The 26,126-nt window shown below is 40.2% G+C and overlaps 4 protein-coding genes across 5 annotated transcripts; all 4 read right to left on the reverse strand.

Moving 5' to 3' along the window:
• Positions 1 to 466: 466 nt before the first annotated feature.
• LOC111326036 (uncharacterized) lies at positions 467 to 9,341 on the reverse strand. The gene is made up of 3 exons (XM_022929963.2): positions 8,834 to 9,341; positions 6,073 to 6,212; positions 467 to 4,912 (listed from the first exon to the last, which is right to left on the reverse strand). Exons 1-3 carry the CDS (start codon positions 9,303 to 9,305, stop codon positions 812 to 814), a joined length of 4,713 nt encoding a protein of 1,570 aa, XP_022785698.2. The 5' UTR covers positions 9,306 to 9,341; the 3' UTR covers positions 467 to 811.
• Positions 9,342 to 10,176: 835 nt separating this feature from the next.
• On the reverse strand, positions 10,177 to 12,965 carry LOC111326041 (pyroglutamylated RF-amide peptide receptor-like). Its single transcript, XM_022929970.2, has one exon. It carries the CDS (start codon positions 12,807 to 12,809, stop codon positions 11,877 to 11,879), a length of 933 nt encoding a protein of 310 aa, XP_022785705.1. The 5' UTR covers positions 12,810 to 12,965; the 3' UTR covers positions 10,177 to 11,876.
• A 401-nt stretch (positions 12,966 to 13,366) lies between these two features.
• LOC111326037 (uncharacterized) lies at positions 13,367 to 24,422 on the reverse strand. Of its 2 annotated transcripts, none has more exons than XM_022929965.2 (8): positions 24,113 to 24,422; positions 21,968 to 22,127; positions 21,312 to 21,518; positions 20,211 to 20,451; positions 18,593 to 18,764; positions 17,289 to 17,346; positions 15,878 to 16,048; positions 13,367 to 15,479 (listed from the first exon to the last, which is right to left on the reverse strand). In XM_022929965.2, the coding sequence occupies exons 1-8, from the start codon at positions 24,379 to 24,381 to the stop codon at positions 15,168 to 15,170; spliced, it is 1,590 nt and encodes a 529-aa protein (XP_022785700.2). In that variant the 5' UTR covers positions 24,382 to 24,422; the 3' UTR covers positions 13,367 to 15,167. The 2 variants fall into 2 exon arrangements, with proteins under 2 accessions (XP_022785700.2, XP_022785699.2); XM_022929964.2 differs by having other exon boundaries at positions 17,289 to 17,448.
• Positions 22,137 to 24,105, reverse strand: LOC111326042 (uncharacterized). Its single transcript, XM_022929971.2, has 2 exons — positions 22,560 to 24,105; positions 22,137 to 22,471 (listed from the first exon to the last, which is right to left on the reverse strand). Exons 1-2 carry the CDS (start codon positions 22,896 to 22,898, stop codon positions 22,211 to 22,213), a joined length of 600 nt encoding a protein of 199 aa, XP_022785706.1. The 5' UTR covers positions 22,899 to 24,105; the 3' UTR covers positions 22,137 to 22,210.
• Positions 24,423 to 26,126: the final 1,704 nt, after the last annotated feature.

Genomic DNA, 26,126 nt, shown 5'->3' on the forward strand with positions numbered 1-26,126 from the left:
CTATTCAATGGATTCGTTGATATTGTGCAAGATTACCGTGTGTAGTTGAATCAAACCAAGTGGCTTAGCAGCACAGTTACTTCTCTAGCGTTTAATATTTTCGATGTAAAAGTGTAATACTTTCTACTTGTTACTGTTGATACTGAGATAAACGTTTGATCTGTTTCCTTTCAGACTCTGCAAATAAATACGAAATCAATAAATAGCTGGCAAAGACCTTTGTTTCACGTTACAATAGCAGATGCTCACTATATCCGGCCAATATGGCAAATTTTTTTATGAGTTGGGGTAACCCTTTTGCTGAAACACTTCAAATTAGTATTCTCTTGTAAATTCATCCCGTTCTCAAGCTGTCGACCCTTTTAATAGTTTTACACTGGCTGTGTGTCAAATAATCCTGACTTGGTTAGAAACGTATGTTCATTCAGTTTATGCGCACAATTAAGAGTGTGGGTTTTCTTGGTGAGGTGAAGGATTGGGAAAGCCAGCAAAAATCTACAACGAAAACTACAGTGCTGCTTTTTATGTTGGAAACTCCCTGTTTCTGTGTTAACAAGTTGCGACGGGTTTAATGCCACTGAACATTGTGCAAACTTAGGTCCTTAACATAAACGTGCAATCTGCTGCGTTGCCCAATCATTCACCTCTCCTCACAGTGAAAAAAATTATATGCGTACGTTATCGTTGCCTTCTATGTTAAAGATGTATCAGGTAACACAATTTATTACCTGGGCGAAATTTAGATTCACAATTGATTTAAGCCTATTTCATAAATTTTCTTCCATTTTAAGGTAAAAGCCAATCGTCTGCATCACTTTGCGTAAGCTACCATGACAACGTTATCTCCTCTGAGAAACAACTGGTTAACATGACGATGTTTGTACACTAAACATTTGTTACCACCTACTATAACTGTTTTAAGCTGAGGGCTGTGCAGTCTATTAGTGTTTTTCTGAGAGCCATCTTTATATGTCAGGGTTTTCGTTCTTTCAAGGTCGTCATGTCCATCCATTCTTATTTCAGAATGACTGTTCTTGCAAGTAGGTCTTTGATTTTCGATCTTAGTACCATTTTCGCCACGTTTCAAATTAGATCGGGGAATCTCAAATGTTGAAGCATCTTCAGGTAATTTTGGAGGATCTTTGTCTTCCGGTTCAAGACGCAATTTCTTTACCTGCTGCAATACTGTTTCACTGCCAGCTCTCCTTCGCTTCCTAGTGCCTCCTATCTCGCTTTGTTCAGGTTGCCTTTTGGTTTTAGAAGTAACGTTCGCATTCGCATTTTTAACAACCTTTCTAGACGCATTTCGTGGAGAAACCTTGACTGTGGTCTTAGCCTGTTTTAATACCCCTTTTTTTCTGTGCGCCTGCTGTTTCTCAGCATTAGCTACCACTTCTTTTGACTCATCTGTCACTTTAAGGTTACCCCTTGACTTACTTTGCTCTTTGAGTTGTGACTTTAATGCTAGTGATCTTGTCTTCCTACGGCCGTCGATGTCACTTTCACTACTGCCCTTGGCATGAGTCGATGTTGTTTCACTCTCCGAATGACGTCCCAAGCTTCTCTCATCACGTGAATCAGATAAGTGATCACTTAAATCGCTGTTTCGAAGAGTGCACTTCCCAGCTGAGCCCTCATTCTTCGAATTCTCAATCGTAACGCGTTTAGGTAAACTTCCAGACACCGATACTTGCGAGCTCGCGCTTGCTTTCATTTTCTGCCCTACTACCATTTCAGAATCTTTCGCTAATTTCTTGTCTTCACTACTGTAGCTATTCTTCACTATTAACGTGCCATGAATGATTGACGGTTTTCTCGCCTTCACTATTGTTCGATGACTTTCAACACTACCTGAACTACCTTTGTTTTCCTTGCATTTTGACTCAATGTGAGGAGTAGAGTTTGGATCAGTTTTATTCGACTTGAAGTGGGAGCTCTGAGAACGACCCTCAGTTTTGCGTCTTGAGTTTGTGCTTCTCATTTTCCTTTTTATATCATCAACTTCCTGATGAGATCTACTACTTCGTGCTATCGCTGTTTCAGTGCTTCCTTTTACTTTGCTCCTTCTGTCATTACTCAGAGGGTTACAATCAGGAGAAGACCCGCTTCCTCGTAAAGGGTTGTCTGTATGTTCCCTCTTTGTCTGAGAAGACCCCATTAGTTTAATATCCTTCTTGTTCGCTTTATTTAGAGCGTTCAAACCATCTTGTTTAACTTTTTCTTGTTTTGCAGCCGATTGTGTTCCACGAAGACTGTAATCATGAGCTTTAGTGTTACTACCTGAAGACCCGCTGCTCAAAAGTGATCGCTTTTTCCTCATTTGACTTAACTTTGCTCGCAAATCGGACGTTTTAGCAGAAGACAAAGAAGCTCTTCCCTCATGTCCTGAATTTCCAGGTTGTCTGGACTTTTCCTTAAACGATTTCTCACGTAATTCAGCCGTCAACTGGCCCCTTATCAAACACAACTCTTTTTCTTTCCTTCTGAATTTATTTTTGCCTTCCCCTACTTCATTTTTGTGACGGGCTGTCTCTTGTTGGGTTCCCCGTGAAGAGGCTTTGATAGCAATCTCTACATCGGAGTCAGACGAAGAAAGTTCACCTTCTTCTTTATCTTCTTCATTCTGCTTTTGAGCCTCTAAAGCGCCTTCTTCCTCGGAAGTAATTTCACCTTCCTCGGAAGTAATTTCACCTTCCTCCTTATCTTCAATCTCCTTAAATTCATTCGTTTTCTTTGCGAACGAAACTCCTTCCTCCTTTTTTCTTTGATCAAGCTTTGCTCCACATTGTAGAGACGGACCTTTGCCACTGGATTTCAGATGGTCAGTCTTCCAAAACTCTGAAGTGGCGTTAGAGACAGTTTCTGGCTCTAGTTCCTTGTCAATCTTTTCCTCTTCGGTACTAACCACAACACAAGTAGCGGGAGAAATAGGGTCCCCTCTACTATCCACGGTAGAAGACCTAAGATTGCATCGATTTTCTTGTGAATCTGAGAATTCCCCTATAGTGGAATCAGATGGATTTAAAAACATGAGGGATGGGCGTTCATCCTTTTTGGCTTCAAGATCATATTCACCGTCCGCTTTCAAAGGTCCTGGCTGAGTGGCTTTTACTACCGCATTCTGGAGGATACTTCCAGTCTCGCTTACACTATCCAATCTAGTCCTACATATGCTTTCTTTTGGCTGGAAGTCTCGATCGGAGTAGATAAGAGAGGAAGAAAAAGACGAGAATGCTGGTATCTCCTTACATGTAGTTGCCTCGGTAGTGGTGATGCACACGGATTGACTTGTGAAACATGTCTCGCTAACATGACAATCCCCACGAATAAAGTGCGAAGTCGTCTCTTGTGTATCTTCATTTGCCACGAGAAGACGGGCTGACCTTAATGCAAAGTTACTTTCTGTTCTTCTAAACCCTTCTGGTGCTTTATTCACTGTAGACCGCTCATTACCTTTGAAGTTGACCGGATTTCCTTTTTCAATATTTTGACAATTCACCGTATCTTTGTAATCCATATACAAACTTTCATCAGTTTCTGTTCCACTTGAAATCTGCCCAAGAGGACCTGTCCAATCATCACGACTAACCTCTTCCAAGTCTTTACTTTCACTCTCCAATTGAATGATACTATCTAAAGCAAGTATGATATTTCTATTTTGGAATTTCTCGTCGGCGAAGACACTTTCCTCCTGTTCGTGCACTGCCTCTGCATTGTTCCCTTTTTCTGCTGTCGCTTTCGTTGCTCCACAAGTTTCGTTTACAGACGGCAAACCTGGTTCACGTGTGCTCAGACAAGATGAAATATCTACAGTCGAGTCCCTGCTAACTGAACCAATAAAATCATCAACTTTCTTTGAGGAGAGTGGTACACATTCGATGGACCCCTGTAGTTTCTCTACATTCTCTTCAGTTTCCCCTGATTCAAAGCACTCCAAGAGTGTCATAGGAGAATTTCTTTCAGCCACAGCTCGTTCAATTTGCTCTTTGTCGTGTTTCACATTATTTTCCCGACGAAGTAAAATGGTGTCATTATCCACAAGGCGAGAGTCACGTACAATAATAGCACCACAGTCCTTATCTTCCACAAATGGTACTGATGCTTCACCACAGTGGGCTGTTTCGAGACTTCCGCAAAGCTCCAATTTTGTTAAGTTTCTAGCATGAACCTCGAGATAATGGGTCTCTCCTTGCAGAATATTAGATCCATTAGCGTTTTCAGTCCTTTCGATTCGTTTCTCTCCATGGGTACAATGTAAAGGCCGTTCTTCCTTTACTGTCTCCCCACTCATTTCTGTCATGAATTCAAAATTGTGTGTCTGCGTGGGTTCTTTCTCGTTACCAATCTGAACGTTCTTTCCGTTACCATTGACACAGACACTTACACCTCTCGTTGGGGTTTTTATCGTTTGAAAATCAGACTTATTTTTTGATACTGAATTATCGCTTCCTTTAGAATCTTTTAGATCCTCAGACTCTTTACTTGCAGAATTTTCATCATCAGTTGTGAGAGGAGATTGGTGAGCATGATCCACAGGATGAAAGAAAGGAGTTTGTAAAGCTGTACTCAGGGCTTTTGCTGATGGTGACGAAGAATCTTCAAAAGCATCTTTAGAAACATCGCAAACCGATTCAACTGTATTGCTGCAGGTGGATTTACTACAATTGGAAGAAGGTTTGGCATTTGTACAAGGCAGGAACGTCTTCGTACCAGCCTGAAAATCAATAACAAACATTGTAGAGGAGTTTCTGTCAGCAGATTCGCTTTTCATGATCTCTTCTGTTATTTCATTTTCTAGCAGAGAATTTGCCGTCTTCTTCATTCTCTTTTTCTTTTTCTTTGTTTTTTCGGGAGACTCTTGCCTTTCAACTCTTTCTTCTAAGGTGTAAACCTCATCCACATCAAACAGAGCCTGAAATTAAAGAGTGAAATTGAAGAGTGAAAATCAAAGGGAGAAAGCTTTAGAAATATTTCAGCACCAAACCTATAAAAGCATCAAGTGAAATCTTTTAGCAACTGTAGATACCTGGCAAAAGGGAAAATTTATCTGAAACCCAATGAGTGATTTGCACTGCAAACAAATAGAATGTAACGTTGAGAAGGTCGTGGTTATTCACCATGGACGTGAATATTGTTTGTCTATATATTTCTAATGTGGATCAAAATTACGAATGTAACTTGAGATAGGTCTTTATTTTGGTAGAAATAAAGATGATTATTATCATTATCATTATCATTTTCAGTTTTAGTTTTAGTTTTAACGACTTTACCGGGTGTGACTAGACCCGGAAGGGTTAATGCGAACGGAACACAAGGTCCATGCGAGGCACCGCGCCTCCCCCCAATTCACCCTGGATAGACACTGCACAAAGATAGACCACAACACCGGGCACTACGTGCCCTACTCTTTTCGAGGAGTGTGTGGGTTCTTTAACGTCCCACAAATTTAAATCACATTTAAGGGGTTGTGAGACGGGACCTCCATTTATCGTCCCTATCCGAGAAGACTAGAAAGTCTAACCGTTTGCAGAAATTATTACAAAGGCAGCAATTTCTAATAAGTTATTTAAAGACCCTGAGTGTTGGTCCGGCCGGAATTGAACTCTCGACCTCCCGCACAACAGTCCGGCGCTATACCAATTGAGCTAACCGGGAGGCGGTTATTTCTGCATGGTGCTAACCATGAGGCATTTTTCCGGCAGAATCTCGAAACTATTGCTCTCGCCCTTAAGATCAATTTCTGTATAGTTTCACTCTTGACAACTCGAACAATGTATGTCAAAATGTAACGAGCAAAAAAGAATTTGTTCTTTTTGTCTACACAAAACGCGTCAGTTCAGTCAGTCAGTTCTCGCTAGGTTAGGTTACACTGAATACAAGGTATCTTGTCTTTGTAACGCTTTAGGGAAATAATAGTTTATACAATACCAAATTCTCCAAACTAACATAATATGAATTGCATGACAGACAGTTAGGAGAATTAGTAATGAGATCTCTGGGGTGAAAGGGTTAAGGTCAAGTTATCAAAAGTCTACTGTATTGCAAAACATTCTATGCTGCTTGTGTACTCACAAGATTCATGTGTTTATCAAAAGCAACAAGGTATCCAGCCAGAACACTGCGCAGTCCTTTGTATCTCCTTGTCCACACTTGTATTCTGCGCCTCTCAGTAAGACAAGTGTGAAGTATTCTGAAAGGTCCTTGCCTAAGATCTGTGTAAACAGAAAACTCATATAATGGCCTTGAAATATACCTTTCAGTTAGGAAAATTTAAGAAATTGAATGCAGGAACAAGTGTTGATAATTTTAAAGTGAAAATAAGTACAAACATAATTAAAGAAAAAAAAACAGCAGAACAAATAGGACCTAAAATATTTAACTTGGGTAAATTGAAACATATAGTACACAACTTTAATATTAAGGCCATGCAAGTAAAGAACTCAGTACAAAGGACACTGTAGATGTACAAAGGAGGTTGAAAGTCTTAATGCAATATCACTAGATTTGAATCCTTCCCCCCTTCCCCCAAGCACTGTTGTAATCCACTTTGTAAACTATAGCAAGACATGGTAATTGTCTGGTTTTTACATGTACCAATATTGCTAGAGGGGTGAAGGGAGTTTCTGTGTATATGCATGCCTCGGGAGGCAAACATTGGTCTTTTGTAATATAGTTGGATATTTATGTCATTTATTTATTTGAAATGTTTGGACAAGCTAGCCCAGTTAAGCTTTAGTGGAGGCATTGTGGTCGAGTGGTCAGCGTGTCGGACTCGCAATCCGTCGTTCCCGGGTTCAAGTCCCGCTCTGACCACTCCCTAGATTTGTTTCACAGTAGCTCCGAGTTCAAATCCTCAGCCATGCTTGTAAATAGCCAACTAGTTTGCCTCCGGCTAGTTGGGATTCTTAACAATATTATGTTCAATTTCAATTATTTGTTTACAGCCCACAGTGTAAACTACTGGGTTACCAGTAATTGTGTTAGCTACTAAAGTTAATTTTTTTTTTGTTTTTTTAGAGCTCGTTTACATGGGCAGTGCTTTCAAAAAGACCTGGCACCTGCCGGAGCTCTGGTGGGTATTCTGTAGCGAGTCCCTGGGTATATTTCACTCGCTCAAGTCGCAGTCACCATGCTCAAGTCACTCTCCAGCCAGTGCTGTACCGAGGTAGCCACCTCTTTCATATCTCATTGAAAGCACTACATGGGGCCTGTAAAAACAGTAACAAGGCTGGACAACAACACCAGGAGCTATGTTCCCTACTCTTTGTGTGTAGTATGTGGGTTCTTAGGTGTCCCCTGCAAACCAGTATAGAGAAGATACAAGAGACAAGATCTATGGATTGTCATCCTTATCCAAGGAAACCGATAATGAAAACTGACCAAGCATGGTTGATACAGGACTACCACGACTCCTGTGTTCAAAATTACTATTCCATTGTAGGTCTCATTACTTTTAACAATTTTCAGGAAAGGTTCTTTACACTCTAATACCATACAACAGTCATACCTTTTACACACACTATGCACGAGTGCTTAGAGGCATGAGAAAAATGTAGAACAGATTGCAACAGGTTTACAACTGTCACACAAGTATTAAAGGGTTCACAATTAGGACTAAGTTGAGGGTGTATAGGTTGGTAAGTAGACACTTAATTCTTGAAGAGCTTCTCTCCACCCAGTATTACTGGCTGCAGCAAACAGTCAGGGAAACCAGATGAAAAGCTGGTTGGGGGGGGGGGGGGGAGTAACTAACAATGAAACAGCATCGCATCCTGGGAGAGTAGAAACACTACTTTTCAGTTTGTATTGAAGACACTGGGACATGCTCTAGTGGAGTGAGCTGCTTGGGTTATTAGCAGACTCCAAGAAATGTGGGTATAAAGGACTTTAGTTGAGTGCATCAGTGTCAGATCACTTCGCTCAAAAGGTTGGACAATGTTAATATGAGGCTTCTCTACCTCAAGTTCCCTTAGTACCATATACAAAGCAGACAAGCATGCAAGGTTGTTGCCACCTAGTGAGCTGCAAAACTTTACATGCACCATATCAATCTGTTTGATCACACTTAAGCTGACTTGAAAGACATGTTATTTCATCAATCTAATATTTGAACATTTTGGGAATTATTGTTGCACTGATAAAAGTTTGAGATATTTTGCAAGAAGAACATACCTTTCTACATTGTTCAATCTCAAGCTCATGACAATCTTGCTTCAAAGCAAGAAACTTGGCATTTTCTAATTTTTCCTAACTCTATACAATGAAATCTATTCAAATTGCTCTGTATTAGAGGAAATAATGCATTAACAACAAAAGACCTTTTTTTCTTTTCATCTTGTTCAACACAAGTAGTAAAAAATTGTAAGAACATAAGGAATGCGCTTTGATGCCAGAAGCCCCTAAGGAACTTATTTTTCCCTATAACCTGGTACCTTTTGAAGTGATCAGTGACTTTAAATGATCATGAACTACTTCTCGGTATATATATGGAATCTACTTGACGAATTGATGAATCGGACAGATTTTAACCTTTATTCAGTGTCATCACGGTGAATGTGTAGACAATAACTTGAATTTGTTATTGCCTAGCCACCTACAACACACTTTCACTACAGTTCTTTAAAATCACTCTGCCCAATGCTATCCTGAATTATATCATTATCAGCCCACAATAAACCCCTTATAAATTTGCTTAAGTCTTGCCCTGGACATGACCTCATTAACCTTCATATCAAAGAATTTCCCCTAACACTTAAGCAAAATTTATCCACAAATCTACTAAGTTCCAAACAAAGAAAAGTCAGAGTCATAAAACAGCCGTAGCGACCCTTACCTTCCATTTTTTGTATCACATCCATCCGTTTCTTCTTTCGTTGTTGTGCTTTAAAGGTTTCCTCGGCCAGCATAAATTCGCGCAGTTTTGTGTCTTCTAATCGCCCACCCATCTTCATCCCAGTTTTTCTGTCCTCGGCGGTACATGCTTTTGACTCAGCAATAGCCTTAAGTCTTTCTTGCAGAACTTCCTTCTCAGCTGGTTTGTACTCTGGTTTAAGATTTTTCGTTCTAGAGGCAGCATGTGGTGCTAAAGATTTCACACTTTGCGCTTTATTCCTCGTGGATACTGTAGTTGACTTCGTCTTTCCCTCTTTGATTGCAACTGCATATTCTACCAGATTATTGAATACTTTTATATTAAGGATTGGTGGTTGAAGGTTTCTGTTGTATAGGGCTTTCAATGGATCGAACTTTGAGGATAAAAAATCCAATTTATCGTCCATCTCTATTCTAGAAGTTTTGGCCGCCATCTTGAACTGTAGTGGTTACTAAGCCTTCCTCCTGTATTCGTCTCCAGTAACGCGCGTCTAAAAGATAACACTAAAGAAGTCTTAATATTAAAAGGCACCAAAAAGGCGCCTATCTCGATAGTTTCTTCCATGCCATCTGTTCAAGTAGCTAATTTGGCTTATAGAAGATCCTAGATCATATAAGATGGCCCGTAGGCAGTTTCGGCACCACATCTCTGACTTTGAAATTGATAATCCCGAATTTTGACTTTAAAATTTATCTTTCGACCTAGAAGTTTCTCATTTCGAGTCCGAATCTACTCATAATACGAAGTGAACACACCAACTCAAAGTTTTTCGACGAATTAACATGATATCATGTTTTAAGAATCAAAGTACTCAACTCATAATATTTATTTGAAGTACGCCGGCATATGAAACAAAAATTATCCAGAAAATCGGCCAAACCCTTAATGGATGAATTTCATGTTTCACTCCGGCGTAAATACGAGGACCTTTCGAAAAAAAAATTCGCCGATGTGGACATTAAACACATTTTTTCTCAAGACTCTTTTAAATTTTTTTCCTTCTATCTATATTTCCTTAAGAAAACTGTCGAAGGAAGCCTTTCTTCTGGGGACAAGTACTGATGATTAATATTATCTGTTTATTCACCTAACCGACAATAACAACAAAGCTTATCTACCTTTGTCGTTTAAAAAGGCAGATCAGTATTTGTCGTTTTACAAGATGAATTCCTTCTCAATTTCAAATAAAGCTTTCTATAAAATTTACATACGTCAGACAAAATAACACAATAAAAGCCACCACTCTATTGAATAATTCATATTTACACTGGTATTTTAACAATAAAGACGGCCACGGCAAACACATGATGAGTCTTAGAAATTGTTGCTTTTTCATGTCTTCACGCTGGTTAAAACGAGTTGCTTCAAGTCTTTTTCTCCTTGGTTTGGTGGTTGCCATCGTTATATTATTGCTACCAGGAGAACACGAAAGAACTCGCTTTCCGAGAATATCAAACAAGACTTTCGATAATTCACATGATAAAAATGGAGGACCTCAACGACTAAACATGTCTGCGGCCGGAAAGGGAATGCTCGGCAATACAGCACCTTTATAAAAAGCACTTTATAAAATTATTTCGGGGTATACCAAATGGCGCCTCTTATTTATAACTGCTAAGTAAGAGCATTAATCTAAAGAAAAAAAAAATATATAAAAGCGGAAAGCAACAATACGTCGACGTTCACGGTAGTTGAAACGTCTCTTGTCTTAATGAAAAATTTTAGGATGGCTGAAGGAGCATGACTTTTTCTCTTGCAAGGGACAAGGGATATCAACCAACGATGGAAACTGTAAAAGATATTCAGCTCAAGGAAATCAGATTTAGGACAAAGTGAGGAACACTCTTGGACTTCTTACCTATAGGCACTACTACATTTGACTATGCAAATTTTATTGTTATGATGGGCAAAGGAAACAGGAAGGATCATAACAACGTGCAGTTGTACACAACACAGCAGTTGTTCTTTGACGAGACAAGCTTTTGAATATATATGCTAATATTATATTTATGTTCTTTTAAACGCAATTTACTATTTCTAAAATGACCATTAAAGACGGTAAGGAACGGAAATAATCCGGTATATGACCGGTGAACATATCGGTAACGGCCCAACATTACAGCTAGAGGCTTTTTCAACACAGACTACACATCAACACATTTTATATAACCACTTGAAAAGTCACTCTGGTTTAAAAATTCTATATTCATTGCAATACGGCCCTGTGTTTCTCGTCAAAGCAGTCAGTGAAATTCACGAATACAATTCTTTTTTTACATTTATCCGATAAACTACGAATAAAAGGTTTTGCTGTCTTCCAGAGCGTCTACACTTAAATCAAGAATTGTAAATAGAGACTGAGTGTCCGCCCCTCTTTTAAAATAATCCTCGTTTTCCTTGCTTTATTTAGCATCTCTCTGGGCTGCTGTTAAATAAACTCGGGCGTTTTTAAAAGAGTGAACGCCTAAAGTAAGCAATATGATGCAATTAAATAAGCAATGCAATGTAACAAGTCGTAATGTTAACTGACAGTGTATAAATTTTTTTCTGGCTGACCACATGGAAATTGACGAGTAGTCGAAGACAAACCACGATACAAGAGAGGGGAAAACCCGAAACTCATTCGTAGAGGGCACGAGAAAAACTCCACTATGGTAGTTGTAACCCTCAGACTGACATGATCTGTTGTCCATCATATACTATAGCCCTACCGCGAGGCTACTAAGTGTATAGTTCAGGGAGAGTAAAGTTTTCACGAAGAGCGGCTTTCACTGGGGAGCCCTGAGTTGGTTCTAATCTCCAGTATTGGTTTCAAGTTCAATTTGTTCCATTCAGTTAGAAATACTCTTTTGTCTCTTTCATCTCGGTGGTAATTAAGTTTTTGTTTCTCTACAAAGTCACTATAGAAACCTCCTTCCCAAAATGAAACGCTTTTCCCTCTTAACCATAATCGACTATCCCTTCCATTCTTAAAACGAAGTCAGTTCTCTCGTTGATTTTCTGCTCAAAATAAGTTGCGAGCAGGTATTTTGCAACCGCATATCTTCTTCAAAAAGCGCCAAATATATCGCCTAAAGTTACGATCTTGTGCTGCGTATATCACTGGATTACACGCAGCATTTAAAACTAACATTAAGTGAGCGACTGATTTGAAGAGTGGTGACCAAGAGCCTGTGTCCACAGCCACAGACTTACTTGCAAAACTTTCCACGAAGAAGTAGACATCGAGTGGAACACATAAGGCAAAGTTTACAATGGTTATGGATAGAACAACTTTTGTCAATTTCTTCCTCTGAAGCATTAAAGAACGCTTGGAAATATCCACGGTTTGTACGTTTCTACCCCATAGGCGATAAACCACACTGGAATAGAGGCCGGCCTCGACTCCAAGTGGCACTAAACCGAGGACAATACACCAAATGAACACATCGATTTTCCGAAGAGTATCAGACCAGTTATAGAAGCAAAATTTCTTCTCCTCGTCAAAATTAACAACCCAGAACGGAATCAACTCCAGGCTGAATGCAGCTACCCAAGAGACGGCTACCAACAGACGGAGTCTCCTGGCGTTGATTCGTCCGCGAGAGCTAAACGGATGAATCACAGCAAAATATCTTTCCCAAGCAATAAACACCAAAATTAAAATCGATGCTACCGCTGCTAAGTAAATGAAATTTCCGTTTGTTAATGTCTTGCATAAGATATCACCGGCTAATCCACTGGGATGTGTATAAAGACCAGCGTGAAATGTTCTTGGAAAAGAGAAAAATCCAACGAGAAAATCAGCCAAGGCGAGATTGGCTAACAAGCAGTTCATAGGAGTCTGCAATCTGCGGTGAGATGAGACAACTGAGATAACCAGCGTGTTACCAAACAGACTTAATGCTATCGACACTCCGAATAATACTTGGAAGACAAGTGTGGTCGTCAATGGCATCTTTATCTTTGGTGTTTTACTCACGATTTAACATCGAACTTCCAATAAACAAGATCTTCCGTCGTGTGGCTGTTATCTGAACTAGAGTCGGACTCTGTCTTTCGCGTGCCTATTACTGTTTGGTCCACATCCTTAAAAAAGAAAAACCTGCGCAATTGATTGGTGCCGTGTTATCATGATAAAAATACCTCGGTAAAACAAAAGTAAGGCAAATGGAAAAATCCCATTAAGTCAAAACATACACTTACTAATGCAAAGGTAGTTAAAAGCAGACAAAAATTGCTATAGATCGGCGGGGTGTTCAACTTAATATTTCATTGTATTCAGTACAAGTCCAATTTTTTTTTTGCTTTCAAAAATAGTTGCAACCTCATTTCTCCATTTTGTTTGTCGAGTGGGCCGACGGATCCCGGATCCGTGGGCCCACTCGAAAAAACCTTTCAACCCGTGGAAGAGATAAAGAAGGTTCTTTAAAATAAACAGATTCGTTTGGGCGTTGGATAATTTGTAAAAACGCGATTAATAACTACTAATGGAAAAATTACTATTCACATTAATTAAGAAAATTGACAAGTTTAATCAAACACTGATTCCAGTATTGCGAATTGAGCGCTAGAAATGAAGGTAAAGATTAAAAGTGAAGGTGCCGCGTACAAGAAAATGTATTGTGTTCAATATTTCGTGAATTCTGCCGTACATCTTCCTTAATTTGCAAAAACAAGTTCAAGCAAATAAAAACTGAGGAAAATTCCGCTAAACAAACGTTGCAGAATTGTCCTACCTTCATCCAATAAAACACTGTCCTTTTTAAATCCGCAAACTTGAAAATTTGTTTCGCCGAAACACAAAAAAATCACTAATTCGCAAAATAAAATTCCAAAACAGAAACAAACCCTCTCTAAAACCATAACGAGAGGGTTTTTTTTTTTTTTTTTTTTATGCCACAAACCATTCGCGGGATCATTCTAATGTTTCTTCATACAATTCTTATAAATTGTCATTTTTAATAATTTATAGTGAGATGTTAACTGCACGCATTACTCGCAGACGGCGTTTAACGAGAATCAATCTGCGGTTAAGACTACATTTGAAAATCACCGATCTGCCATATGATACAAAAATACATAAAAAATGCATGTTCACTTTCCCAAATAAGTAATTATTCTCCTTTCTGCCCATTTTAAATACTTGAATCATATAAACAATTAATTGCCGTTATTCCCCATACATCATTTGTTTCCGGGCATGATGGAATCCATGTTTAACTCTATTCCTTTAGAGCGCCCACTTACCAGAGTTACGTAATTACGATCGGTATACAATCAGCTTGCGAATAAAAACCTATGAAGCGACCGTGCCAATAAAAGTTTTTATATTGTTTCTACTCCCGTTAAGCGGCCATGAAGCATATCACACACGTTTTAAATTTGTATGCTGTTTTGAAAAAAATCAGTGATTTTGCAAATCGACACATGTTAATCATCCTAATGATGTTGCGAGGTTTTTGAAGTTACGTGATTGCATTCAAATTGAATCTTTTGTTTTGTTCACACTGTATTTCAATTTTTTTGATCAAACCACTAGTGAGAAGCCAACATATCTTTAAACTATTATGTGAACACACGTATTTGTGTCAGGGCAGCACATAATAAAACTTATGTAACGCTATTCCCACCAAGGCTGTGGTAAGCTCACATAGGCCGACTCATGGGAGCATACTGGCGGTCGTTTAGTGTAATGCAGCGAAATGCTTTCCCTGACGAATACAAAAATAACACATTTTAATTGTACATTCTGGGAGGAATAAGACCTTCGCAATTTTGCTTCAGAACCCTTCTTGTCAAAACGGATCAGTTCTTTATTTCATTACGCGTGATTAGCTATGGAAATTAAGTAAGCCGATGGGTTTCCTAGCATCATTTTACACTTTATGTATGGTCCCGAGGGAAACAGTTGGTTTTGTTTTCCTGAGAGTTCTGACATCAGGACTCGAGAGAAAACAAAACAGACTAGTTTCCCGTGGGACCATACATTAAGTGCTTTGCTGTATATTTAGACTTTCCCGGTAACAATCATATGGCAAAAATATGGTGTTGCATTCAGCGCGCGGGCAACAACTACACAATTGTATCCCGGTCGGGAGACATTTGAATTTGACCAGGGGCACGTGACCAATATTTAACCAATCACAGTACTCGTTTTGTTGAGTGAAAGTCTGGGTATATAACAATATAATTTATAATCATCAAGACTTTGATTTCCCCTCCACAGTCGTAGATTGGATCCAATAGCTTGCGCACACTTTTAAAACCCTAGCTCTACGTCACCACGAAGAGCCCAAGCCGTTGCTATGCCGGTTTACAATCCACATGCTAATCCATCGGCTCTAGGATCAGAACCAGACCAGTAAACATCCCGTTCAAGTCCATTGTTGCAAGGTGCTTTCTTACGAGTAATTATTTGACCCCGTCCAAAAACACTCCTGTTGTGGCCACACACTGGGTATGCAACTTTGTGTCCGAGTTCACTGAGCTCTTTGGCGACTTTTCCGGAAATACCGTCCTCAAGGAAAACGGACCCAAGGCCCTGACCTTCACTCTGGATACAAAATCTTGGCATGTCCAAGGCTTGTTGAGGGTCCATCCCAAAGTCGATCATATTAAGCAGGACCTGAAACAAGGACACAGCTAAAGTTTACACCTTGCCTTTACGGAAAAGAAAAAGGAAAGTAAAGAAAAAAGGAAAATTTATGAACCAGTATTATCATGACCGTGCAGCCCCGCGCACTTTTGTCGAGAAAACATTTATGAAAATATCCGTACGAACGCAGGCGCTGGTTCCAGAGGTGACAGAGGAAGTAGACAAAGTAAAAGTCAGCAGCGGTCATACGATGAACAGCTTGATGACCGAGTCCGGTGGGCAGACGGGAACATTTTACCCTCGATTATGACATAACGACCCCGCTGCATTCGGTCATTATTTCTTAACCTTGAGCCAAATATTTCTCCCTACAGCCCTCCCACTCAGTCAATAAGTACAAACCATTCATGTGTCCGGCCCCATCTCACCTGCACATGTCCTTGTGGCTGCATAAAGCCTCCCATGACACCAAAACATGCAAAAAGCTCCCCAGTATCCTCATGCGTACTCATACCAGGGATGATGGTGTGGTATGGCCTCTTCATTGGCTCAAGGACATTTGGATGGTCTGGACGAAGTGAAAAATTAGCGCCTCGATTCTGGAACAAGAGATTTTAAAATTAATTCCAGGATGTAAACTAATTTTACGTTCCATTTTAACAAATAATGACTGACTGGGACCAATGAATTTTCAAAATCCTGTGACTTCAATTACTTCAGTTTCTGTAGCATGAGGCGACTAAAGGTGAAGGTTCTTGCCAATTTTTATATGAACTGGGCCATCCTGACCGAAAAATAGCAGTTTCCATAGGTTTTAATAACTGTTTGCTGGAGCGTATTGCTCACCAAGAATATGATTTAGTATATACTACAGGGATAGCGTTGAAAGCGCGCTCTGATTGGCTACTCAAACTCCTACTATCCTTGCTATTCACCTCCTAGGAACGTGCGCGGGATTTGCGCCCGAAAGTATTGTAACCGTTTCAGGAATAAATAAGTCAAATAAGCTTGTTGTGCTACATCTGAAACATGTGGTAAATTAAACGGACAAACACAATATTACAAGCAGAAACCACCAGCAACTTTAACTGCAATAGTTGATCGACCTTTATACACACGGTCATGATTATTTTACCATAGAAGTGAGACATACCACGAATAGTCAAAGTCTAATGATGGTAATACAAATAACGAGTAAAAATATTCAGCGATACGACACACCAAAACGTCTAGTGGGTTATTGATTATCCGACACGCCAAATTGTTATTTCAGTTCGGGCGAATTTCGCGGATTTTCATTTACGGGGAGAACGTGACAGAAGAATGTGAAGCGAAACGAAATTGGCGCGTTGCTGCTCTTATTTTCTTCAATAAATGATAAATTTTCATTGTCGTCCGACTGCATTTCTTCGTTCGATTTATCTAATAAACTTAGATCAATATTATAACAGCCATTCGACTCTTCGTCGTCAGAACATAGTTAGGTCAGAAAAATAATTTAAATTGCGCGCCATTTTTTTTTTGTAACTTCGATCCAATTCGTCGCTTGCGCGATGCGAGAAAACCTGTCTTGCCGGTTCTCAGTTGTACAAATACCGCGTGATAATTGTACTCGTCTCGGGCATTATTTGTACCTTACGGATTGTAGTTGAATAATAAAAGGTGATACTTAACAGGTAGTATACTTGTTTCAAACTAATGAAGGGAACTTACATCAACAGGTTCCAACCACTCATCAATGTCTATCTGGAGAACATTAGTTACTACCGGACAACCATACGCACATATGTCGATAGAAGCCGAGCAATCCGCGAATGAATATAAGTGTAATGAACTTACATGAAGAGTAAATCCACAGCCTTCAGGAACCAGGCCTGTACCAAAGCTTTGGTAATTACTGTTGATGAAGGAACAAGCATTACCTTGAGCATCCACAACACTGAAATACACAGTGTCACTGCAACTGAATGGCGAACCTCGCTCATAGCTTCCTAACGCTCTGTAAAATAAATATATATACATGAAACAAACAAACAAACAAAAAAACAACACAATTAACAAAACAGGCTTGGAGTTGCGTCAAGAGTTACCTGACTCCCTCCCCTTACCCAGCAGAGCCGGCAGAGCCAGCAGAGCCAGCTGAGCCAGCAGAGCCAGCAGAGCCAGCAGAGCCAGCAGAGCCAGCAGAGCCAGCAGAGCCAGCTGAGCCAGCTGAGCCAGCTGAGCCAGCAGAGCCAGCAGAGCCAGCTGAGCCAGCAGAGCCAGCTGAGCCAGCTGAGCCAGCTGAGCCAGCTGAGCCAGCAGAGCCAGCAGAGCCAGCTGAGCCAGCAGAGCCAGCAGAGCCAGCTGAGCCAGCTGAGCCAGCTGAGCCAGCAGAGCCAGCAGAGCCAGCAGAGCCAGCAGAGCCAGCAGAGCCAGCAGAGCCAGCAGAGCCAGCAGAGCCAGCAGAGCCAGCAGAGCCAGCAGAGCCAGCAGAGCCAGCAGAGCCAGCAGAGCCAGCAGAGCCAGCAGAGCCAGCAGAGCCAGCAGAGCCAGCAGAGCCAGCAGAGCCAGCTGAGCCAGCAGAGCCAGCTGAGCCAGCAGAGCCAGCAGAGCCAGCTGAGCCAGCAGAGCCAGCAGAGCCAGCAGAGCCAGCTGAGCCAGCAGAGCCAGCAGAGCCAGCAGAGCCAGCAGAGCCAGCAGAGCCAGCAGAGCCAGCAGAGCCAGCAGAGCCAGCAGAGCCAGCAGAGCCAGCAGAGCCAGCAGAGCCAGCAGAGCCAGCAGAGCCAGCAGAGCCAGCAGAGCCAGCAGAGCCAGCAGAGCCAGCAGAGCCAGCAGAGCCAGCAGAGCCAGCAGAGCCAGCAGAGCCAGCAGAGCCAGCAGAGCCAGCAGAGCCAGCAGAGCCAGCAGAGCCAGCAGAGCCAGCAGAGCCAGCAGAGCCAGCAGAGCCAGCAGAGCCAGCAGAGCCAGCAGAGCCAGCAGAGCCAGCAGAGCCAGCAGAGCCAGCAGAGCCAGCAGAGCCAGCAGAGCCAGCAGAGCCAGCAGAGCCAGCAGACCCACAACGACAGACGACAGAGTTTGACTAATTGTGTTCGGGTGTTACGTATTCCTTGATTGGTGAAAAGAAAAAAAACTTGAACGAGGCAAACAACTAACACACTAACCTGTGCGGCGCGATAAGGGTTCGACGTTTTGCTGCATATTCTTTACTTAATAATCCACTAACGGGTACTTTAACTTTACTTGGGTCGGCGTTATACCACAAAGTATCCGCAAAACTTAATGACAGAGCTTCAATCAAGGTGTGGAGATACTCGCTGGAGTTATGTGTCATACCTGGAATGGAAGAACGAATTTCAACAGTTCAACGACTTTTAAACTCATCGGTGCATTGGACAGTTATTGAAACGATGCACGGTTGTTTTCATTAGAGTATTGCTCCTGCTGCCACTTAGTCTACTGCAGTTGCTGCAAGGCAATTGTACTATCTCTAACTCCACCAACCACGCTGCCACTGCTATTTAACTCTTACTATCATGTTTGTTGTGACCATTTCTACTATCGTCACTGCTTAATCCTTTCCACTCGACCATCAGTATGCATATTCTCCCTACTGTTTTCCATACATTTTCTAAGGTGCTGACAAGAAGAATTTGTTTGATAATTAGGCCGCTCGCCTAATCTGCAATGTAGGTCGTTTCGAACACATCACCCCATCACTGTACAGGCTCCATTGGCTACACATTGACTATAGAATCCAGTTTAAAATTCTTCTTTTTGTATATAAAGCCCTCAACGGTAGCGCTCCCCCTTATATATCTGAACTTGTAAAACTGAAACCAGCCTCAAGATACAATCTCAGAAGCTCTGATGATACACTTTTAGTGAGTAATCCTTCTTTTAAGAGTCGTATCACATTAGGTGACCGCTCATTTAAATATGCAGGGCCTAAAATGTGGAACGAGCTACCGAGAGACATACGTTATGCCAATACTGTACATATTTTAAAGCGTCTTCTCAAAACTCACCTGTTTGGGAAAGCCTATCTGCTTTAAATATCATCGGTCAAATCATGAATATTATGACAGTTAAGATTTTAATATTTATAAAGATTGTAATAATTATAAATACCATAGTTTTAATAATATCACGTTTGTAGAGATTTTAATGACTATTAAGATTGTCAAGATTGTAAATACTATACAAAGTCATTCAATAATCAGGATTGTAATGACTGTGATGATTGCAATGATTGTAAACACTGTACTGTAAGATTATTATACTGTAATGCGCGTGTGAGTATCTGCATAATTATGTAACACGCGCAATATAAATAAATGATTATCAAATTATTATTATCATAATTTAAAACAATTAGGAGTTTCTTTAGTTGGTGATCATTTCCTTTATTCTCATGAGCTTAATGCATGATCCTGGGTTGATATTGTAAGGAGAAATGAGATGCTGGTCACTCTTACGGGTTAAAAGGTTAAGTTTGTACCAATCTGCAACTGTTATTACTAACTGATACTAAAATTTGCTGTTATTACTCCAAAATATAAACAGCTACGGCTAATATTACTCCTACTGCTAATATTACTCCTACTGCCACAAATTATGCTAGTACTCTCACTTCTTCCCATATTACTAAAAAAAATGCCACAAGTTAACGGTACTGTTACAATCAAGTATTATGAACACATATCCTATGGTGGAATACCTGTGCTTCCACAGGTGTGAGATTTTCTTTTTCAGTTCCAGTAAATTTTCAAGATATCTAACCTTGGATGTCAAATCCCTCCAGTATGTTCAGGGCCAGTAGTGCAGTGATTCCCTGTCCATTTGGAGGCATTTCCCAAACATTTATCCCATGGTAGGAAGTCTTTATTGGTTCATCAAAGGTGCTGTGATGTTGCTCTAAGTCTTCAAGGGATAACAATCCACCATGCTCTTGTATAACATCAACTATTGCTTTGGCTATACGTCCTTTATAAAAACTATCCTTCCCTTTTGAACCTAATTCCTACAAAATATCAATTTACAGTGGTCATCCAGTCTACAGTGGTAGTACAAACTGAATCTACTGTTTATGAGCAAATGCACTCAGTCATTCCTCTCATAAAGGAATACCAAAAGGACAGCACGGGGTCACTGGAAATTGATATGTACCTGAGAATAATGCACATAACTGACTCCCTTAGCGCCTCCTCCTACTTCCCCCTTCCACAAGTCTAATTCCTAGTTCTGTTGCCAGTTGGAATGATTTTACAGCACTAGCTCCCTAGCAGCTCTCCCACCATCCCCACAGTGCACTATGTACTAAAAAAATGAAAAAAAAAAAATTATATCATGAAAATAATGTGCACATTTTGAGGGCACTCAGTGTGCTTTTAAGTTTTTAAAAAACTAGGCAAGTAAAGTTTGCCAAGAGCTTTCATTTTTTTTGGGGGGGGTAATTCATTTGCAAGACCTGAGGTAAAAAAGACTGCATTAGTCAAGGTTAACTATTTGATCAATGTAAATACTTGAAGCAGTTCATTAGTTAGTATCTGTTAAGAGTGTGATGAAGGGTTTAAACCTGAACCATGGTTAAGCCCAAAATGTGCAGCATGAATTTTACAGAAAGGCAATGTATGGACAGATATGAGATTTTTGCTTTCAAATATGTGACACATGAAATGCTGTTTAAAGTACGTATGACAAGCCAATTTCTCTAAAATTTGGATGCAAAAAGTGGTCAGGACCCCCCTCCCTTGGCTACCCTTTGTAAGTTATGTTATTACAATGGAAAGAACTAACGTTAAATAACTGTGGAAAAGAATTAGCCTTTCACAAGTAGAGAGGTGGTCCTCTTAGTTGACTGGGTTTGTGCGGAAAGGTTACCTCAAATGTTGCAGCTAAGTGTGGCATCACCATGACATCACCTGCTTTAGGAGGATGTCCATTTAGCAACATATCACATCCATGTTTATTTGTTGGAACTTGGAGGCACGACCCACATTTATTCCAGAAATATGCAGCAACTTGGTGGACAGGGAATCCTTCTTTTGCTAAGTCAATTGCTGGTTGTAAAATATTTTTCATAGATAACTAAAAATGACAATGAACAAAAGAAATGTGTGAGTGCAGTTGTAAATAAATAGCTTAACTGCATTGGGTTCACTGTTCTTCCACAACCTGGGTTTCTCTTGAAGGAAATTTAACACAAGTTCAACTATAAATTAATTCTTCATGATACTGAAATTTAATTTGATACCTTCCCAGTCATTGACTGACATGATGAAAATTGCTTGGTGAATAACATTTCAATAGGAAGAACAAAAAAAAAAAAAACAAAAAAACAAATTGCAGTCTTAGTGAAGGTGTTTCCCAACAGCTTATTCCCCAGTTTTGAATTTTTCGACTATATATGAGCCAACTGATCTGAAATGCTAAGAGGAATCAATCTAATAGTTTGATGTCTTGCTCTTGAGTGAAAAGGAACACCTACTAGGTCAATACAATTTGAACATGACATTACATGTACCCATTACAAGTACCTCTCCACTTCCAAACTGTTCCACTGTGTCGCACCAAGCAGCGGCAGCCCCAGGGACAGTGACACAGTGGGCAGAAGTGTAAGGCAAATGATCATCCTCTGGCTTCACAACACCTGCTCTTTTCAGGGAATCTAACGTCAAGTTGGACGATGCCCGTCCACTTAAAAACCATGAAATGAACAGCAAACAAAAAAAGAAAAAGATTTATGAGTAAAGGTCCGGTAATACGGGCAACATTTTTCTTCAACTTGTCTTGCAACATTGTTGCAATGCAAGTTGAAACCCTTTGTTGCACATATTACCACATTCGTGACCAACTTGTCTCGCAACAAAATATAGTGCTGCAAGTTGAGGCAACGTGTTGCGCAAAGTAGACTCAATAGCACGTTTTCCGTCTATAGCGACGATACCATTTGGAAAAATCCATCTTGCCTCGAATTTGTCTGCCACTGCGTCCCACTCACTTTCTGAGTTTGGTACTTTTAGATATTCTGGAGCAAGTACCTATAGTATAGGAAATTAAAATGTATGTCAAGTATGTTAATTTGGACGCTGTTATATAAATAAATCAACAATTTTAAGACCTGCTTACCTTGTACAGGGCACGGCTTGTTTCTGACATGATTGAAGAAATTGTTTGGCGTGAAATTCTGAACGAGTACTCGAGGGAATGATAAGTTTCTCCCATTGCCAAATACCATAACGTTACAGCTAGGCATTCAACTGGCTGTTTTGTCGCCTGGACAGAATTGATGGGTGATGGCTGCTCTTTCTTTTGGATCAGTGGGGATACTTTTCCCAACAGAAAGGAAAATTGCTCCTTTGTCATACCGAAAAGCTCTTTGTATGCCACAACATCCCCCACTTCAAGCTCTCTAATTAGCTGGTGAAAAACGCCTGAATTCTCTCTCTGGGAAATCCATTGTCGCATGTAAATTTTCCAATTTCATTTTCGAGGCCTTTCCTCGTCTTTATCAAGCAAAAGGCCCAAACAGAGAGTTGCAAGCCCTCTCTTCTGACAAAGGAAGAGTTCAGCAGCCGCCATCTTTGTTTATATACGACTGACCAATCATACGCACAGGATTCCACGAATTTGCAACACTATATTTAGTCCAATTTTGTTGCGAGACAAGTTGGTCACAAACGTGGTAATAAGCGCAACAAAGGGTTTCGACTTGCAATGCAACAATGTTGCAAGACAAGTTGAAGAAAAATGTCGCCCGTATTACCGGACCTTAATCATTATTATATTATTATCATTAACATTACTATTTAAGAGTGGGAAAATTTATCAACTATGGTAAAAATATCATTGTCTTTGTTTTCATATAATTATGGAATAGAGCCTAAACACCTGTACATGATCATGTATATGTTGTAGTTCAATTCTATACTTGGTTCAAATTTTATTTTCCTTTGTTCTCGGTCATGTTAATGTATGATAATGACTTTGAAACAAAGGAAAATAAAATTTGAACCAAAGATAAAATTGAACCACAACATATATACTGGTTGCACAGTTGAGGACAGGAGGGTGGAAAGTCAGAGGGGAACTCCCACTTTTTTTTTCTCTACAATAGCACCTTATTTTCAGGGAACAAAGTGGTAACATACTACATAAAAAATTTGAGGGGATTTTTACACAGATACAGAAATTGATGTACAGGCTACAATCTGCCTTCTACATTATTACCTTTTGCAATGTAAAAGTCAGACTAAATGATCAAACAATTGCTTTAAGTTACTACCAGAAAGTGCCCTGTTTATCCTGTGTCTTTCGCATGTATACAACAAGAGTATTTTCAGGGGGTAGGTTAAATGGGGCAGATTAGGTAGTGAGCCTGGCGGAAAAGGAACAAATATAAAATTGGTCATCTCTAGAGTTCGACATCTGACTCTCTCCAATATTTTTAAGGAGTATCTACATAACCATAGCGCTTAATTTAATTATCCTGTTTCGGTGACGATCAGAAAAGAATATAGACAGCACCTAGGCGGTACAGCTCATATGATTTGCGCGTGCATGCCATTTTCACTGTACTTGCCCACTTTTCACATCTGAAACAAAATATTGGATCTTGGCTTTTTCCTGGTCTAATAGTCTTTAGGAACCTTTAGAATATGAGTTATTGTATACATCAATACCTCCCATTGATTCCTTTGACAATTTTCTTTTTCGCGTCATAAAATAAACCGAACGCATCTCCTCCTATACCAGTGCTGCAAGGTTCCGTCACATTCAAACAGGCGGCAACAGCGACTGCTGCGTCGGCTGCATTTCCACCAGCTCGCAAAATCTGTAATCCTGCGTCTGTTGCTAGTGGTTGACTTGAAGCAACCGCTCCATAAAGGGAAATAACAGGAGATCGACGAGAAATGAAAGGCAACGTAGATTCCACAGAACCTGCCGCCATGTTTTTGTTTCACTCCTACCCAGGGCTACCCAAAAGAGTCGCCGAAAGCCCTGGGTAAGAGAATTGACCAAGGGCGTAAGGAGGGTAACAAACAAAGAATTTACCTCATCTGGTTTCATTTGTCTTTACCACGCGCTGGTCTTTGCTGGCCGATATTGCGTGCGGTAGTGGTCCAAAGATCAAGCAAAACAATGACGAACACGGCCTGGGGTTAATGAGCTAATGTTTATGAAAGATTAACTCGGATGTAGTCCTTATTTTGCTCGACAATTGACCATGGGTTATCAAATTATAGTTTTAAAAAGGGTTAAAGGATAAACTGCAAAACCAAAATGATATATTTCACCGAACACCGTCGGTCTGAAATTACAAACATCGCACACCGTAAGGTTTGAGATCACCGCAACACCGCAATGCGAGTTGTTCTTCACCGCAATACCGCTCTAAAGAAGAGGTCAGCCCTGAAACCGCACCACCTTAATCCCCAATGCCCCCCTCCGTTAGTAAAATTGCAGAAGATAAAGTAACTAGTCAAACCTGGAAGCCTTCTGAAGTAATTTTAGAATAGCTCTTATCGCATTTACGCCCACTGTACGAGAGCTAAGCGGACTTAGAAGTTTCGAAACGAGGCTATCAGGTCGCACAGGTAAAACTTTCAAGTAAAATCGAAGCAAACGGCTACGTTTGGAGGCATTTTTATTCATTTTCTTAAGGATACAGCGTGTTTTCGTCATGGTTAGACATTGTATTGCGTACGGGTGCAACAGTCTATTCAGTGAATCGGCAACTGACGAGATCCACAAGATTAGGATCGAAACCGTGGTCTTGCCAATAGGCATTTATAGATTATGCTAGCATAATTTTTGGCATAAATCGAGCAAACTGGCATAATTTCTGCCAAGTAGCAATGTTAGCATAATTTGCGCATTTTGATAATTATCAGATCATTTTTGATGCCATTATTTGATAATTTTTTGTCTCTAGTCCCAAGCACTTGGTGACCTTAATCGATATTTAAAGTTTTAGTTAAACTAGTAGCATTTGTAGTTCACTGTGAAGCACTGAGCCCGGGTCTAACCTGAACCACGTGTTTATTTAAAATTCATTGTGGATTTGTTGCGTTTCTTTCCTGTAGACGAACGGCTTCTAGTTAAGAAATATATATTTTGGACTTATTTGCATTTTTCAAAGAGCATAATTTAAAAAAACGGTGGCATAATTTGGAAAAAAGATCATAACGTTAGCATAATTTGGCCAAAAAAAAAGCAATGCTACTAGCATAATATGCCACTTTTACTAGCATAATCTATAAATGCCTACTTGCCAAACACGTTCAACTTTCAAACTAGAGGCGAACAAAACGCACATAAAAACCTCTCAAATAAAGAACTTACAAACGACCAGATTCATTTACTGGGAAAAGGGCTTAAATTCATTCCAACACCCGCTACAAAACAAAAATAGATCAGACAGCAACTTATGTGTGACTTTGATCAGTTCGCAAGGAGAATGCGTCTGATTTACATATTTCGAGGGGAGGCCAAAAATCCCATCCCTGCCACGTCAAATCTACATGGATGCCACCACCAATTGGCTATCTTTAAAACAAGGAACGGGGAATGGGAGAATGAGGAATGCGAGGATGGGGAATGGGGAATGGGAATGGTGAATGGTGAATGGGGATGGTGAATGGGGATGGTGAATGGGAATGGTGAATGGGAATGGTGAATGGGAATGGTGAATGG

Source organism: Stylophora pistillata, chromosome 10 (assembly GCF_964205215.1).
Source record: "Stylophora pistillata chromosome 10, jaStyPist1.2, whole genome shotgun sequence".
NCBI lineage: Eukaryota > Metazoa > Cnidaria > Anthozoa > Scleractinia > Pocilloporidae > Stylophora > Stylophora pistillata.

What these genes read in the sequence shown, in the direction of transcription:
- LOC111326041 (XM_022929970.2), bottom strand. Translation starts at nt 12,809, where the DNA reads ATGCCATTGACGACCACACTTGTCTTCCAAGTATTATTCGGAGTGTCG.
- LOC111326037 (XM_022929964.2), bottom strand. Translation starts at nt 24,381, where the DNA reads ATGGCGGCAGGTTCTGTGGAATCTACGTTGCCTTTCATTTCTCGTCGA. An exon ending in ACCCTTATCGCGCCGCACAG is followed by an intron (nt 17,449 to 18,592) that starts GTTAGTGTGTTA and finishes TTTATTTTACAG; the next exon opens with AGCGTTAGGAAGCTATGAGC. An exon ending in GCTGTGGATTTACTCTTCAT is followed by an intron (nt 16,049 to 17,288) that starts GTAAGTTCATTA and finishes CTCTTGTTCCAG; the next exon opens with AATCGAGGCGCTAATTTTTC.
- LOC111326036 (XM_022929963.2), bottom strand. Translation starts at nt 9,305, where the DNA reads ATGGCGGCCAAAACTTCTAGAATAGAGATGGACGATAAATTGGATTTT. An exon ending in TGTGATACAAAAAATGGAAG is followed by an intron (nt 6,213 to 8,833) that starts GTAAGGGTCGCT and finishes CTGTTTACACAG; the next exon opens with ATCTTAGGCAAGGACCTTTC. An exon ending in TTGATAAACACATGAATCTT is followed by an intron (nt 4,913 to 6,072) that starts GTGAGTACACAA and finishes CTTTAATTTCAG; the next exon opens with GCTCTGTTTGATGTGGATGA.
- LOC111326042 (XM_022929971.2), bottom strand. Translation starts at nt 22,898, where the DNA reads ATGCGACAATGGATTTCCCAGAGAGAGAATTCAGGCGTTTTTCACCAG. An exon ending in CAAGCCGTGCCCTGTACAAG is followed by an intron (nt 22,472 to 22,559) that starts GTAAGCAGGTCT and finishes CCTATACTATAG; the next exon opens with GTACTTGCTCCAGAATATCT.